This window comes from Nerophis lumbriciformis, linkage group LG04 (genome assembly GCF_033978685.3).
Source record: "Nerophis lumbriciformis linkage group LG04, RoL_Nlum_v2.1, whole genome shotgun sequence".
In the NCBI taxonomy this organism is placed as follows: domain Eukaryota; kingdom Metazoa; phylum Chordata; class Actinopteri; order Syngnathiformes; family Syngnathidae; genus Nerophis; species Nerophis lumbriciformis.
In genome coordinates this window covers 35,890,297-35,905,007 of record NC_084551.2, presented here as the reverse complement: position 1 = coordinate 35,905,007, position 14,711 = coordinate 35,890,297, and the positions used below count along the sequence as shown (strand labels likewise).

At 39.2% G+C, this 14,711-nt stretch overlaps 2 protein-coding genes across 3 annotated transcripts in view; one reads left to right on the top strand and one right to left on the bottom strand.

The window, feature by feature from the left end:
* Positions 1–14,711, bottom strand: part of skap2 (src kinase associated phosphoprotein 2) — an 86,004-nt gene that overhangs the window by 6,306 nt on the left and 64,987 nt on the right. The gene's annotated exons all lie outside the window — the stretch shown is intronic.
* Positions 1–14,711, top strand: part of snx10b (sorting nexin 10b) — a 61,972-nt gene that overhangs the window by 26,700 nt on the left and 20,561 nt on the right. Inside the window, exon 9 of one of the 2 annotated variants that reach the window (XM_061953743.1) lies at positions 3,440–4,143. The exons of the other annotated variant lie outside the window; for it this stretch is intronic. Within the exon in view, the coding sequence (XP_061809727.1) occupies positions 3,440–3,542 (103 nt within the window). The 3' untranslated portion in view covers positions 3,543–4,143. Of the gene's footprint in view, positions 1–3,439; positions 4,144–14,711 lie in introns of those variants that run through there. 2 annotated transcript variants of the gene reach the window in all.

The window sequence follows — 14,711 nt, the reverse complement described above, 5'->3', positions numbered from 1 at the left end:
CCTGCGAGTGTGGGGACCCAGTCCAGACAGTAGAGCATATAGTAACTAGTTGCCCCAAACACCGGCCACCGAATGGCGAACAAGGTCTGATTGACCTGGACGATGACACGTTGACCTGGCTCGCCTCAACAGAGCTGAAAATCTAAAGACACACGACAGAAGTCACCCTAAGAATCCGAATCGAATCATGAGGTGCCCAAAGAATCTCATCTCTACTACTTTGTCCTCGTGTTGTCGTAATCAGGAAGTAGTCTTTGCCATTAATTTGAACGTATCAGTCTTGTCTTTTGTTTGAGTCCTACAAAGTGTTTATACTTGTAGTATGGAAAAATCATGAAATGCAACCTTACCTGAGCAAAGAATTGTACTTATTACACACCAGCTGTTTAATTGTAACGCGCATCTTCATTTTATTTACCAAATTTGGAGGTGTTAAAAAAACGCCATGTAAAATTACTATGCATCGAGCTAAAGTGCAGCCTTACTTTTTAGATTTTTCTTTCAGGCATGCTTGCTTTGTCGACATGGTAACATTATTTTGAGGCAGTTTGGATTAGTCTACTATGACCAGTGTTGGGTTAGTTACTGAAAACCAGTAACTAGTTACAGTTACTAGTTACTTTATTTCAAAAGTAACTCAGTTACTAACTCAGTTACTTACACCAAAAAGTAATGCGTTACTGTGAAAAGTAACTATTTAGTTACTTATTTTTTTCCTCCTTTTTTTTAAGGCTCCCATTAATGCCCTTTTAGCCTTCGTTTCAGTACTGTTATTGCACTGGAGAATAATACAATGTGTTGATCAACTTGACATGCATTTGCATCACTGAACTCTGCTAAGCAATGTGGTCTACATACAACACACAAAGACAAAGATATGTTTCAAAGGGCCAATTTATTTCAGGCCACAACAAATTGACAAAACTATTTGAAATAGCTGCAACATAACATACATAAGTAACAAACCGCATAATAACAACATAGCTGTAAAGCTGGCTTCACCCAAGGAAGGCACACATGACATACACAAAGCCTAATCAGAGAAAATGAAAGATTGGCCTGGCCCACTAGCATCCCTCTTTATGTTTGTGAACTTTATAGTCTATACATTTAGAGTGATGTGATAATCAAACACTCTAGAAGTCTACAATGAAATAGTATATAAGAGAATTGACAGTGTGTACCTTCAATGATGAGCAGAGGCAGAGTTTGGAGTGTTTTCTTTAGCTCGCTTTCCATGTTTATGTACTCACTGTCCAGGTACTTGGAACATGTTTTCTGTGCCATTTGTTGTTTGACGCCGGTATCATGCTATTTAGCTGCCAGAAAACGGGTGACTCCACTGTAGAAATAGCCTGCATGTCTTCTAGCACATACGCTGCAATGGCTCTATCAATGTTGTCCTGGCTAGCATTGCCTCCGTTAAAATCCTTAGGTGGAGGTGAAGTGGCATCGGAGTCTGTGTCTCTCTTTACTAGCTTCGTCAAAGCATGTTGCTTATGTGGCGTGGCGAAGTTGGGAGAGTGGCCGTGCCAGCAATCTGAGGGTTACTGGTTCAATCCCCACCTTCTACCATCCTAGTCACGTCTGTTGTGTCCTTGAGCAAGACACTTCAACCTTGCTCCTGATGGGTCCTGGTTAGTGCCTTGCATGGCAGCTCCCGCCATCAGTGTGTGAATGTGTGTGTGAATGGGTGAATGTGGAAATAGTGTCAAAGCGCTTTGAGTTCCTGAAAAAGGTAGAAAAGCTATACAAGTATAACCCATTTACCATTTATGTAGCTGTTTCAGCAGATTTGAATTGCTGTTTTGGGCAGTATTCCCGGGTGCGGTCACTGTTGCTACTCACTGCTCCCCTCACCTCCCAGGGGGTGATCAAGGGTGATGGGTCAAATGCAGAGAATAATTTCACCACACCTAGTGTGTGTGACAATCATTGTCACTTTAACTTTAAGTAGATGGGATCTTTGATCCAAGACACAACTTACATTTAACTAAAATGTTATTTTCTTTGGGACGGCGTGGCGCAGTGCAAGATTGGCCGTGCGCGACCCGAGGGTCCCTGGTTCAATCCCCACCTAGTACCAACCTCGTCATGTCCGTTGTGTCCTGAGCAAGACACTTCACCCTTGCTCCTGATGGGTGCTGGTTAGCGCCTTGCATGGCAGCTCCCTCCATCAGTGTGTGAATGTGTGTGTGAATGGGTGAATGTGGAAATACTGTCAAAGCGCTTTGAGTACCTTGAAGGTAGAAAAGCGCTATACAAGTACAACCCATTTATCATTTATCATTTATTTGTGCTCGACAAAAGAAAAGTAGTGACAATGTATCCATGTTAAGAACCTCGACTTCTGGCTTCGCCATGATGTCTTTTTAGTTGTTAAGAGAGTAGCGTGTGTGTGTGTGTGTATGGCCCTTTAAGAAATGACAGCATGTGAGGTGAGTGACGTCAGTGAGTGAGTGGGCGAGAGAGGTGAGGGAGCGCAACAGTGGATGCGTGCAGGTGCTCTAGCTTGGTGGATGGCTACGTGCAAGACACCAATAAAGTCACAAAATTGCAACAAACCGCCGGCCTCGTCATTCACCCTCGAGTCCGGAGCTGTAAAGACCCACTGCCGGGTAAAGTGAAGGGTGTTAGCCCCGAAGTACATAGGCCCTGGAGGAACGTCTCCCCTGCGCTCCGCTCCTCGGTCGAGGAAAGCACGCCTTTTCTTTTCCTTGTGAGACAGAAGGACGACACTTCTTCTGTTTCTAGCCGATACTACATTAAAAAATAACGTAAAATAACGCAGTAACGCATCATGTAGTAACGGTAACTGAGTTAGTGAATATAAAAAAATAACGCGTTAGATTACTAGTTACCGCCGAAACTAACGGCGTTACAGTAACGCGTTACTTAGTAACGCGTTAGTCCCAACACTGACTATGACTGTGCTGGTTTGCCCGCCAAGTGCTTGAGTAAGTGCCGAGTGTACACAAAGGTATCGAATCGTTACCTGTTACTACTAACGGAATTCGGTCAGCACCTATAAATGTCACGACTTCGGCACCCATGTCTAACAGAGCGCTGAGATAAATTTCAATGACAATAAAACTTCTATACATTCGCAAATCATTCTTCTTCCGGTTCAGTGGTTGTATTTTGTTAGTTAGAATCTACAAGATTGCCATGCTTTTATCTTGAAACTTACCTTGCACTGAACAGGAAGTCACTGTGTGCAGGTTTTAATGTTATCTCATTAGGTCGCTGTCGTCACATTCACAACAAACAACTCGTAAGGTCTGTCCGTGCTTTATGATTATTGACTTATTGTACTGAGCAGCCAGGACAGATAAGAGATGAATGGATAAAGAGAACATGTCTCCTCTTTGCCATTACTGGAACAACATCTATCTACAGAACATAAATCTACAGTAGTCTTTTCTGTTTATGTGTCCAGCTCAGAGTGCAGAGATGTAGAAGGCCAGATAAACAAAGCATCATCAGATCTCATGGAAACCAAGCAGGAGCAAAGTGTCTGCCCTTCATCAGTTTCTCCATGACATCGTCCTCATCACTTGTGGAAATATATACTGTATGTAATTAGGAAACAATAACTGTTACCCTGGTTTTTTTTGTAAATGGTAATGTTGGTATTCTTGTGTAAAGAACATAATACTGATCAGTGTCTGCATATACTGTACGTGTAATGTGTTGATTTTCTGTAAGTGTCTTCAATGCAGTCTAAAACAAGTATCAAATCATTACAGTTGCATATTACTTTTTAGGCAGAAGCGTATTAGAAAGTAACAAATGTGTCCACATCTGCATCATGATTTAAATGTAATGAATTATTGTAGCCACAACTGGCAACAAAAACAATACCCTACTTCAACTTAAAGACAGCGCAAGTCCATTCCAAACGGTTAATGATAGTTTAGTGTTTTTAATACCTACCAACACTTAAGGCTCTAATATTGGTATTGTATCGGAAGTTGGGTTGTACGGTATATACCCGTATTAGTATAGTACCGCGATACTTATTAATCCTATTCGGTACTATATAGAGATGTCCAATATTATCGGCCGATAAATGCTTTAAAATGCAATATCGGAAATTATCAGTATCGTTTTTTTTATTATCGGTATCAGGTTTTTTTTGTTTTTTTTAATTAAATCAACATAAAAAACACAAGATACACTTACAATTAGTGCACCAACCCAAAAAACCTCCCTCTCCTATTTACACTCATTCACACAAAAGGGTTGTTTCTTTCTGTTATTAATATTCTGGTTCCTACATTATATATCAATATATATCAATACAGTCTGCAGGGATACAGTCCGTAAGCACACATGATTGTGCGTGCTGCTGGTCCACTAATAGTACTAACCTTTAACAGTTAATTTTACTCATTTTCATTAATTACTAGTTTCTATGTAACTGTTTTTATATTGTTTTACTTTCTTTTTTATTCAAGAAAATGTTTTTAATTTATTTATCTTATTTTATTTTATTAATTTTTTTTAAAATGACTTTATCTTCACCATACATGGTTGTCCAAATTAGGCATAATAATGTGTTAATTCCACGACTGTATATATCGGTATCGGTTGATATCGGTATCGGTAATTAAAGGTTAGTACTATACAATATCGGAATATCGGATATAGGCAAAAAGCCATTATCGGACATCCCTAGTACTATACCGTCTCCAAAAAGTACCGGTCCCCCACCCCCCACGCTCCCGTCGTCATCACATCGTGTCATTGCTGGTTTACGAGCAGAGGAGCATGTTCGGCAGCGCACAATCACAGAGTACTTACAAACAGACACAGTGTGTAGACAGAAAAGAGAGAACGGACGCATTTTGGCTTAAAAACTAAAGATAAAGGTGAAGTTATAAAACTGAAACGCCCTCAGGAAGAGGTGCTTTAAGACATGGCTAGCTAGCTAGCGGCTAAAGTCCATCTGCAGTCGGCAGTGTTTTAGCTACTTCTAAATCACTAATCCTGGTCTCCATGGCGACAAATAAAGTGAGTTTCTTACAAGTATCATCCCTGCAGGACGAGGAATAGCTAAACATGCTTCACTACACACCGTAGCTCACCGGCGTCACCGCTAATGACGAACAAACAAACACAATTGGTGGATCTACACCTGACATCCACTGTAATGCTACTAAGTACAGGTGCGTATCTCGTCGATACTACTATGATTACATCGATATTTTTTAGCATCACAAAATCTTCTTTCGTTTTTTTAAAGTTTATATTATGTTTATAAACTCAGGAAACATGTCCCTGGACACAAGTCATGAGGACATTGAATAAATGGTAAATGGTAAATGGGTTATACTTGTATAGCGCTTTTCTACCTTCATGGTACTCAAAGCGCTATGACACTATTTCCACATTCACCCATTCACACACACATTCACACACTGATGGCAGGAGCTGCCATGCAAGGCCCTAGCCACGACCCATCAGGAGCAAGGGTGAAGTGTCTTGCTCAAGGACACAACAGACATGACAAGGTTGGTAGAAGGTGGGGATTGAACCAGGAACCCTCAGGTTGCTGGCACGGCCACTCTCCCAACCACGCCACGACGTCCCCAATATGACCAATGTATGATCCTGTAACTACTTGGTATCGGATTCATACCCAAATATGTGGTATCATCCTAATAACAGAAGAATAAGTGATTATTACATTTTAACAGAAGTGTAGATAGAACATGTTAAAAGAGAAAGTAAGCAGATATTGAAAGTAAATGAACAAGTAGATTAATAATTCATTTTCTACCACTTGTCCTTAATAATGTTGACAAAATAATCGAATGGAAAATGACAATATGTTACTGCATATGTCAGCAGCTAAATTGGGAGCCTTTGTTTGCTTACTTACTACTAAAAGACAAGTTGTCTTGTATGTTCACTATTTTATTTAATGACAAACTTGCAATAAGAAACCTATGTTTAATGTACCGTAAGACTTTTTGTTAAAATAAAGCCAATAATGCCATTTTTGTGGTCCCCTTCATTTAGAAAAAAGTATCGAAATACATTTTGGTATCGGTACCAAAATATTGGACAAGACTAATCGGAGGTGAAAAAATGGTATCGAGACACCTTTAAGGCTCACACAATCATTGATGGCATGTTTGCCAGGCGTACTATATCTACCACGCTTATTTACACTTTAAATATAACTTTATTATTGACATTTAGGCTATTTGTGTTTCACACTTAAACACGCTGTTTTTGGCACGCGGCCCGTTGACATTTTCACTTTGACCCTTGGAGCTAAGAAGTTTGGGCGCCTCTGGTTTGGCATCTTTAATGCACAAAATATATCAAACCCCACATTCTTCAATGTTTCTAAATGCAGCGTCCCTTGTTAGAAAAGGTTTGGACACCCCTGCTGTAATGTATGGTAGCAGCCAGAGGGTGGCAGTGTTGTAACACCCATCTGGTCTATCCCCATACACATGCCATGAGTGTCTGTGTTTATCCATCCATCCCATCTATTTCCTACCGCTTGTCCCTCTCGGAGTCGCGGGGGTGCTGGAGCCTATCCCAGCTGCATTCGGGTGGAAGGCGGGGTACACCCTGGACATGGCCGCTCGTCAGGCACCTTTACCTGGTCCTGCTGAGGTCCCTATGGGTCAAGACAGGCCTGCATTGTTCCACAGCTGCTGTGACAAGACTCCTCTAGCTACCTGTCTTCCCTGACATTTGCATGAAACGGCCCTAACCTCCTCTCCATGCATTGGATGCCAGTGAGTGCTTGCAGGTGCTCATGCATAGGTAATGGCCACCAGACACAATATCTGTACAGCTAAACAGGTGATCTCATTATGCATTCCAAGCAGGCATGCAGAGACATAAAGGAAGAGGCGAGTGGGCAGAGAGGGGTCGTCACCCCAAAACTCAAATGGGGCCAAGGGTGTGTGGGTGTACCCATTAGGGCTGCGAATCTTTTGAGTGTCCCACGATTCGATTCAATATCGATTCTTGGGGTCACGATTCGGTTCAAAATTGATTTTTTCCGATTCAACGCGATTCTCGATTCAAAAACGATATTTTCCCCATTCAAAAGGATTCTCTATTCATTCAATACATAGGATTTCAGCAGGATCTACCCCAGTCTGCTGACATGCAAGCAGAGTAGTAGATTTATGTAAAAAGCTTTTATAATGGTAAAGGACAATGTTTTATCAACTGATTGCAATAATGTAAATTTGTTTTAACTATTAAATGAACCAAAAATATGACTTATTTTACCGTTGTGAAAATATTGGACACAGTGTGTTGTCAAGCTTATGAGATGCGATGCAAGTGTAAGCCACTGTGACACTATTGTTCATTTATTTTTATTTTTATAAATGTCTGTGTTATGTTGAAATTGTAACTAATATTGATACTGTTGTTGATAATATTCATTTTTGTTTCACTACTTTTGGTTTGTTCTGTGTCGTGTTTGTGTCTCCTCTCAATTGCTCTGTTTATTGCAGTTCTGAGTGTTGCTGGGTCGGGTTTGGTTTTGGAATTGGATTGCATTGTTATGGTATTGCTGTGTATTGTTTTGTTGGATTGATTAATAAAAAATAAAATAATAATTAAAAAATATAATAAAAAAAGACAAAAATGAAAAAAAAAAAATCGATTTAAAAAAAAATTAGAATTGATTGAATCGCGATTCGAATTCGAATCGATTTTTTCCCACACCCCTAATACCCATGCTCATCTATTGTATGTGAAGGAAAGTGTAGCCACACAGATTTTATATTGATGTAATTTTATACTAGGACTCTTTCTGTCAGATATGCTGGTCTAATTCAATGTGTACATTGCATTGGTACAATAATAAAACAATATTATTTTTCCTTCCAAGTGAGCTTGCTCTAGTTTAGGCATTTGACAATTTGTGTTTATTAATTGAATATTGAATATGTGTATGCTTAGGCTGCTGCCCTCGCGACCCAACCTCGGATAAACGAAAGAAGATGGATGGATATTAATAATAACTAGCAATTTACGTACTAATATGTGTATTTTATAGATATATATCATAAAATATTTGTATTATGTATATTACCCATTATAATATACATGATAGGGCAGCACGGTGGAAGAGGGGTTAGTGCATCTGCCTCACAATACGAAGGTGAGTAGTCCTGGGTTCAATCCCGGGCTCGGGATCTTTCTGTGTGGAGTTTGCATGTTCTCCCCGTGACTGCGTGGGTTCCCTCCGGGTACTCCGGCTTCCTCCCACCTCCAAAGACATGCACCTGGGGATAGGTTGATTGGCAACACTAAATTGGCCCTAGTGTGTGAATGTGAGTGTGAATGTTGTCTGTCTATCTGTGTTGGCCCTGCGATGAGTTGGCGACTTGTCCAGGGTGTACCCCACCTTCCGCCTGATTGTAGCTGAGATAGGCTCCAGCGCCCCCCGCGACCCCAAAGGGAATAAGCGGTAGAAAATGGATGGATGGAATATACATGATAATATATACATGTGTAACATAGAGCACACATATGTATGTATATAACTATATTAAATTACATCATATTTAAATAATTATATACTATATAATTAATAACTAGCTGCTATATATATATTTTACAGATATGTATTATAACATGTATGTATATGTATAACTACAATTATTATATCATACAATTTATTATGAATTATAATATATATATCAAAGATATGCATTATACAAAAAATTATATTTATGTATATATAACATATGATAATAAAATATATACATGTGTAACGTACAACAAACATATGTATATAACTATAATTGTCCTTATGTTATATCATTAATATTAACGAGCAATTATATATTATATATGTATTTTATTGATAAATAAATGTATGTATATTTAAAACATGATAATATACATAGTAGTAATAATAGACATAAAGCAAGCCTATGTGTATGTACATACCTATATTTTGTTATAGTTGTCATGGTTATATAATCATGTATTATTTTACTAATATCAATTGTATGAATGATCTTATATGTATTTTATTTATATGTATATTATAAAAATATGTAAGCATATACATTACATAATATATACATGTGTAACATAGAGCAAGCATATATTAATGTGCATGTGTTTGTGTGTGTCTATTATTATTTCTAATCTTAAGCTTTATTTCCCTCTCCAAGTTTTAGACAAAAACATACAAACACAAAAGTAGGCACATGGTGTTCATTAAACCTTCCATTATGCAAACTAGATTCATTGCTCATCATTTATCAATACTGACAAACAGTTGCAATACATACCGTACAAAATATTATAAATGTAAATGAAAATTACCGATGCAATTTAAAACTATTACAGACGTTAGATAACCAAATATACAATCGTTAATATAATATTAATAAGTATAGGACTTTTTATAATATATACTTATTAAATATACTTATTTTTAATATACACTTACTAAATAATAATATTTTTTAAACAATAAACTATACGAGTTTGACATTATTTTTTGTTTGCCTTTCCCAGCAAGTCAGTATCTTGTAGCCTGCATAAAATGTTTATGATGAACAGAAATCATGATAAAAGCACAACAGTAATAAAGGTTATTGTTTCTGATAGGAATTTCATGGCAGTTAAAGGGCCATAGATTCCTAAAAGATGGCTGTGCTAATGCATTATGGTTTCTTTCACACATTGCACTCTGTCACCAGCAATTAAAAACATAGTGTAAGGTTAGGTTAAGTAAATCAGCCAAAGATGACTCTACAGTGCAGCACATATAGCGCAGGGATGGCCTATAAATCTCAGCAGCATTAAAAGCTTGTTTCTTTACTTTAAGTCCACCCGATTAAAACGTTGCCGGTGTCAGTCTGACCTGTCCGGCTGCATCGACCGCTTCCTTTAATGGTCTCCGACAGCGGCCCCGTCGGCTGTTAACCTTGAGCAGAGGTGGCCTAGCCCGCTGCCATGACAACACAGACACCTTTAGACCCATCACATCGATCCGCTAACAGCTCCTTGCTCAAGGGTCAAAGGGAGTAAGGAGCTCAATGTCACCGCTGCTGGCTCCGACTACAACTATTCAAACAGGATATAAAAAACACGCTTCTATCCCCGCAGCTCTGTAAACTGTAATTAACGTGGTTTGACAGCAAAGACAAAAACAAAGGAGAATGGAACCTTAGGGGGCGTGTCCATCTGCCTCAGAGACGGACAGCGCATCTCCTAGGGCTGGCGGCTTAAACCTCAAGTCTGTCATTTGTCGCTTATCAAGGCCAACACACGTTTTATGTTGTGTGTTCAAACTCGGAAACAATCTCCAAGAACAAATGGAAGTGCTGAGGGAGATGCGCTCGACTGGAGGCAAATTACAGATAAATCAGTGGCTGCTCATGCATTTTAAGTGCCACATTATACAGAATCCATTAGTAGCCATAGAAGTTGGAGCAAGAATTGCCATATTAAATCTCGGTGACTGGAACTCAGCGGAAAACAGTCGATATGTGCCGATTGATAGCAGACGAGAGTGACGGAACTATAGCGGCCCAAGCGATAATGGCCCAGGCTGTGTTGCTTTGTTATCCGCCGACACGATCCCATTCAAGCGGGACAGACCAGGGGAGCAAGCTAAATGGTGTGGAAGTCTCAGATTAATTAAATTGTTAATTATACTCTCCTCCTCTCGCAGTATTTTTCACGCTATCTCGATTTTTATTCCAAAACTGACCTTTGACTTGCAACGGGCGGCAAAATCCGCAAGACAAGGCAGCCCGCAGAGATAGAAATTAATGTCCCGTGCCAGCCAGCAATGTGTAGCGACGTCTTTAGTCGGGAAACTGGACAAAAAGTTATTATGCTACTTTATTAGACTCAAACTGGAATCTTTTGCAGGAACATGAAGGTTATCACACCAAAAGTGGAACTGCGAACCATTAGATGCATATTTTCCCACCTTTGGAGAGTGTGAACTGTACATGAGATCTAGTCCCATGTGCAGTAGATTAAGTCCAGGAACATAACTGTGTTTCTATCCTTGCAAATACCCAGAAGAAGAGGTACCAGCCCGGAGAAGGAGTGAAGGAAGATTACTTATACTCGGCACACACACACGTCAAGTTAACTTTCGGTTTCAGTTCCTGCCAAGGCTGTGCAACTTCGGTGGACAAAAGCATGAGAGACGGGCAACCATTTGGGAGACTGCTTCAATCTTTAGATAGCTTGGTTCACTCTATCAGCGCTGGTATTTCTATTGTTGGCACTTACTCCTGTTTTTGTAGAATAAATTGTTAAACTTTAGTTTTCGTCACCTCTCATCATTTAGACCAGGGGTGCTCACACTTTTTCTGCAGGCGAGCTACTTTTCAATTGATCAAGTCGTGGGGATCTACCTCATTCATATATATCATTTATATTTACTTATTTATGAAACATATGTTTTTGTTAACAAGTTAAAGGTGTTTAATGATAATGCAAGCATGTTTAACACATATAGTTAATATTGTTAATAAATTAAAGGTGTTTAATGATAATACAAGTATGTTTAATACATATAGTTAATATTGTTAACAAGTTAAAGGTGTTTAATGATAATACAAGCATGTTTAACACATATAGTTAATATTGTTAATAAATTAAAGGTGTTTAAAGATAATGCAAACATGTTTAACACATATAGTTACTATTGTTAACAAGTTAAAGATGTTTAGCGATAATGCAAGCATGTTTAACACATATAGTTAATATTGTTAATACATTAAAGGTGTTTAATGATAATACAAGAATGTTTAACACATAGTTAATATTGTTAACAAGTTAAAGGTGTTTAAAGATAATACAAGCATGTTTAACACATATAGTTAATATTGTTAATAAGTTAAAAGTGTTTAGAGATAATACAGGCATGTTTAACACATATAGTTAATATTGTTAACAAGTTAAGGTGTTTAAAGATAATACAGGCATGTTTAACACATATAGATTCCTTTCTTTCATGAAGACAAGAATATAAGTTGGTGTATTACCTGATTGTGATGATTTGCATTGATTGGAATCAGACTGTGGTGCTGATAAGGTCCGCATTTTCGAATGGAGGAGAAAAAAAGTCCTCCTTTCTGTCCAATACCACATGAAAGTGGTTGTTTTTTTGCATCTTATTTATCCAGCTTCCGTACTCCTTTGTATACACTTTACAAGAAATACATTGTCGGCAAACTCCGTAGCTTGCTAGCTTGTGCACGCCAGCTTTCTGAGACTCTTATTTTGGTAGCGCAGGCAGGATGAAGCAGCGCTTTTATTGTGCAACTGTGCAGTCGGTCTTTGGAGTTTTGACGACAGGTGCGGCGCCAGAGTCTGTTGAAATAAAGTGTTTCTCGCCTTCCAGTCGGTAATTTTAATGAGCTGGCAGCAGCCAGCGTCATCTCAGAAGACCCTCGGGTGCCGTGAATGTCAATCAAGTGACGAAAGTGACGTCATAGTGAAGATTTATGATCGCTCATTTTTAGGACTATTTTTTTAATGCCTGGCTGGCGATCGACTGACACACCCTCCACGATCGACCGGTAGCTCGCGATCGACGTATTGAGCACCCCTGATTTAGACAGCCTTAGAACAAAATAATGTAAATAGAACAAAAGTAAACTTATTTCATACAGCAATTTGCGTTGAATTGTATGTTTGTTCGTATGCTAGCTCTTGGAGGGTGATGTAAATTACAGTACTACACCATTGTTGTTGATTCTGGGGTAAGAAACAAGTTTAGAAGTGACTTTATCTGGAAAAAGTGTAAACAAACTCCCCTAAAAGAGTAAAAATTGAGAAGTGTGCTCGTTTGTCCGTCTGTCTATTAGTTAGAAAGCTACGTCCTGGTTATGGCACTATATGAATAGACAGACAGGACTCTACCATTTTCATTCTGGGGAAGGTGCACCCATTTATTGCAACTCAAAGAAACAAATTTAGTTCTCTAAAATAGGTAGGTAGGTCTTTGTTTTCAGCACAAACCCGTTCAAGATTAGACAACACAAACCGTGTACAGGGTTACAGAACAGGTATGCTGATGGATCGCCACAAGGCGCCCCGTAAAAAATGGGAAAAAGGTAAAAGCTGGGGGAGGATGTGTAAAAAAATATAGTCTAGACTGGGCTCCTAAGGGGTCCCAGTCTGGAGTGGGGAAAAACCTCCATAGCAAAGCACATATACATACATCTGCGGTCCTCTCCAAGGTTTCTCATAGTCATTCACATCAACGTCCCACTGGGTTGTGAGTTTTTCCTTGCCCTTATGTGGGCTCTGAACAGAGGATGTCGTTGTGGCTTGTGCAGCACTTTGAGACATTTGTGATTTAGGGCTATATAAATGAACATTGATTGATTGATTGATATTACAACATACATCTCGAGCAATGTTCCCTCTAATTTTTCATGTGTGTGAGCAAACGCACAAACTCCCTGAGCATTCAGTGGAGCACATGTGAGCAACATCAGACGTGCACACTGTGGCTACACACACCAGCGTCACACCTGTCCCAAACCTGACTAAATAATAGTTTAAATGTTTTATTAAAATAATTTTCTGATATAAGTGATTTTGCCCTCTTACAGTTACAATAACAAAAAAGACATGTTTTTCATGACCTATGTGCTAGTATTGTATGTCTGGCTGCGGGTCCTTCCTTTAAAAGAAATGTTACCCCTTTCAGAGATTACATTTAGTTCCTGTAACTTTCTGTCTGTAAAATATATCTTTTTATTAGCATTTATGAAATCTAGTGACAATATTTCAAGAATAATATCCTTAGATTAACATTCTTAATAAATGGCAGTAAAATAAGCACACATCTGATTGTGGAGTCAGAGTGTTACAACCTGGCTTTTACACATTGTGTAGCGTTGGGGTTGTCTGACTTTTTGTGTGGCCATAAACGCAGCACTGGCTAAGTACCATGAGTGCGTGTGTTGGTGCAGGTGAGACAAAGCGAGCGGCTTCTGTTGAAACGACGGATGATAACGTTGGTTTAAGCCTGGTTTGTATGGCAGAAAATTACCAGTTTTTATAGATAAAAGTTTTTTTTACTCATGTTTTTGGTGTGGTTACAAACAGTTTTTCTCATTAAAGTGATTGATGGAATTCCTGTCCGTAAAGTGTCTCAACAGACGATAATTGAACTGAGTTGACAAAGATTGTTTTATTCATTGGGGCCACTCTTGTTGTCACTTGTCACTCACAGTTGCATTACAAAATCATACAGAATAAATTGTAATGTGTTTATTTTGTTTAAAGTTCAGATGGGATTTTTGATTTCCTGCGCGGCATTAATTTGCTGTGCGCAGAGGACGCGTGAGTGGTGCGCAATTGCGCAGGCGCGCACCTTAGAGGGAACATTGATCTCGAGACTAGCAACAGAGGGGAGGGAGTGGGGGCTACGGTGGCAGGCTGCAGCTCTTCAAGCGCTGCCCAGCCGTCCATCACCTCTAAGTTATTTGGGTCAAGGGCGTTGGATGGGGGGGGGTGGGGGTGGGGTGTGGGGGGGTGGGGGGGTGGGGGGGGGGTATGTGTGTGTGGCGTATATTTTTTGTGGATGCATGTGTGTGTGTAAGCCTGCCGCGTGTCTCTATTCCACGGCCTTGGTGTTCTTGCCAGTTAGTCCAAAGTCAACAACAACAGATTGAATTTTGAGGATCAGTCATAGACAATTTAGAGTGAAAAGCAAATTTTAT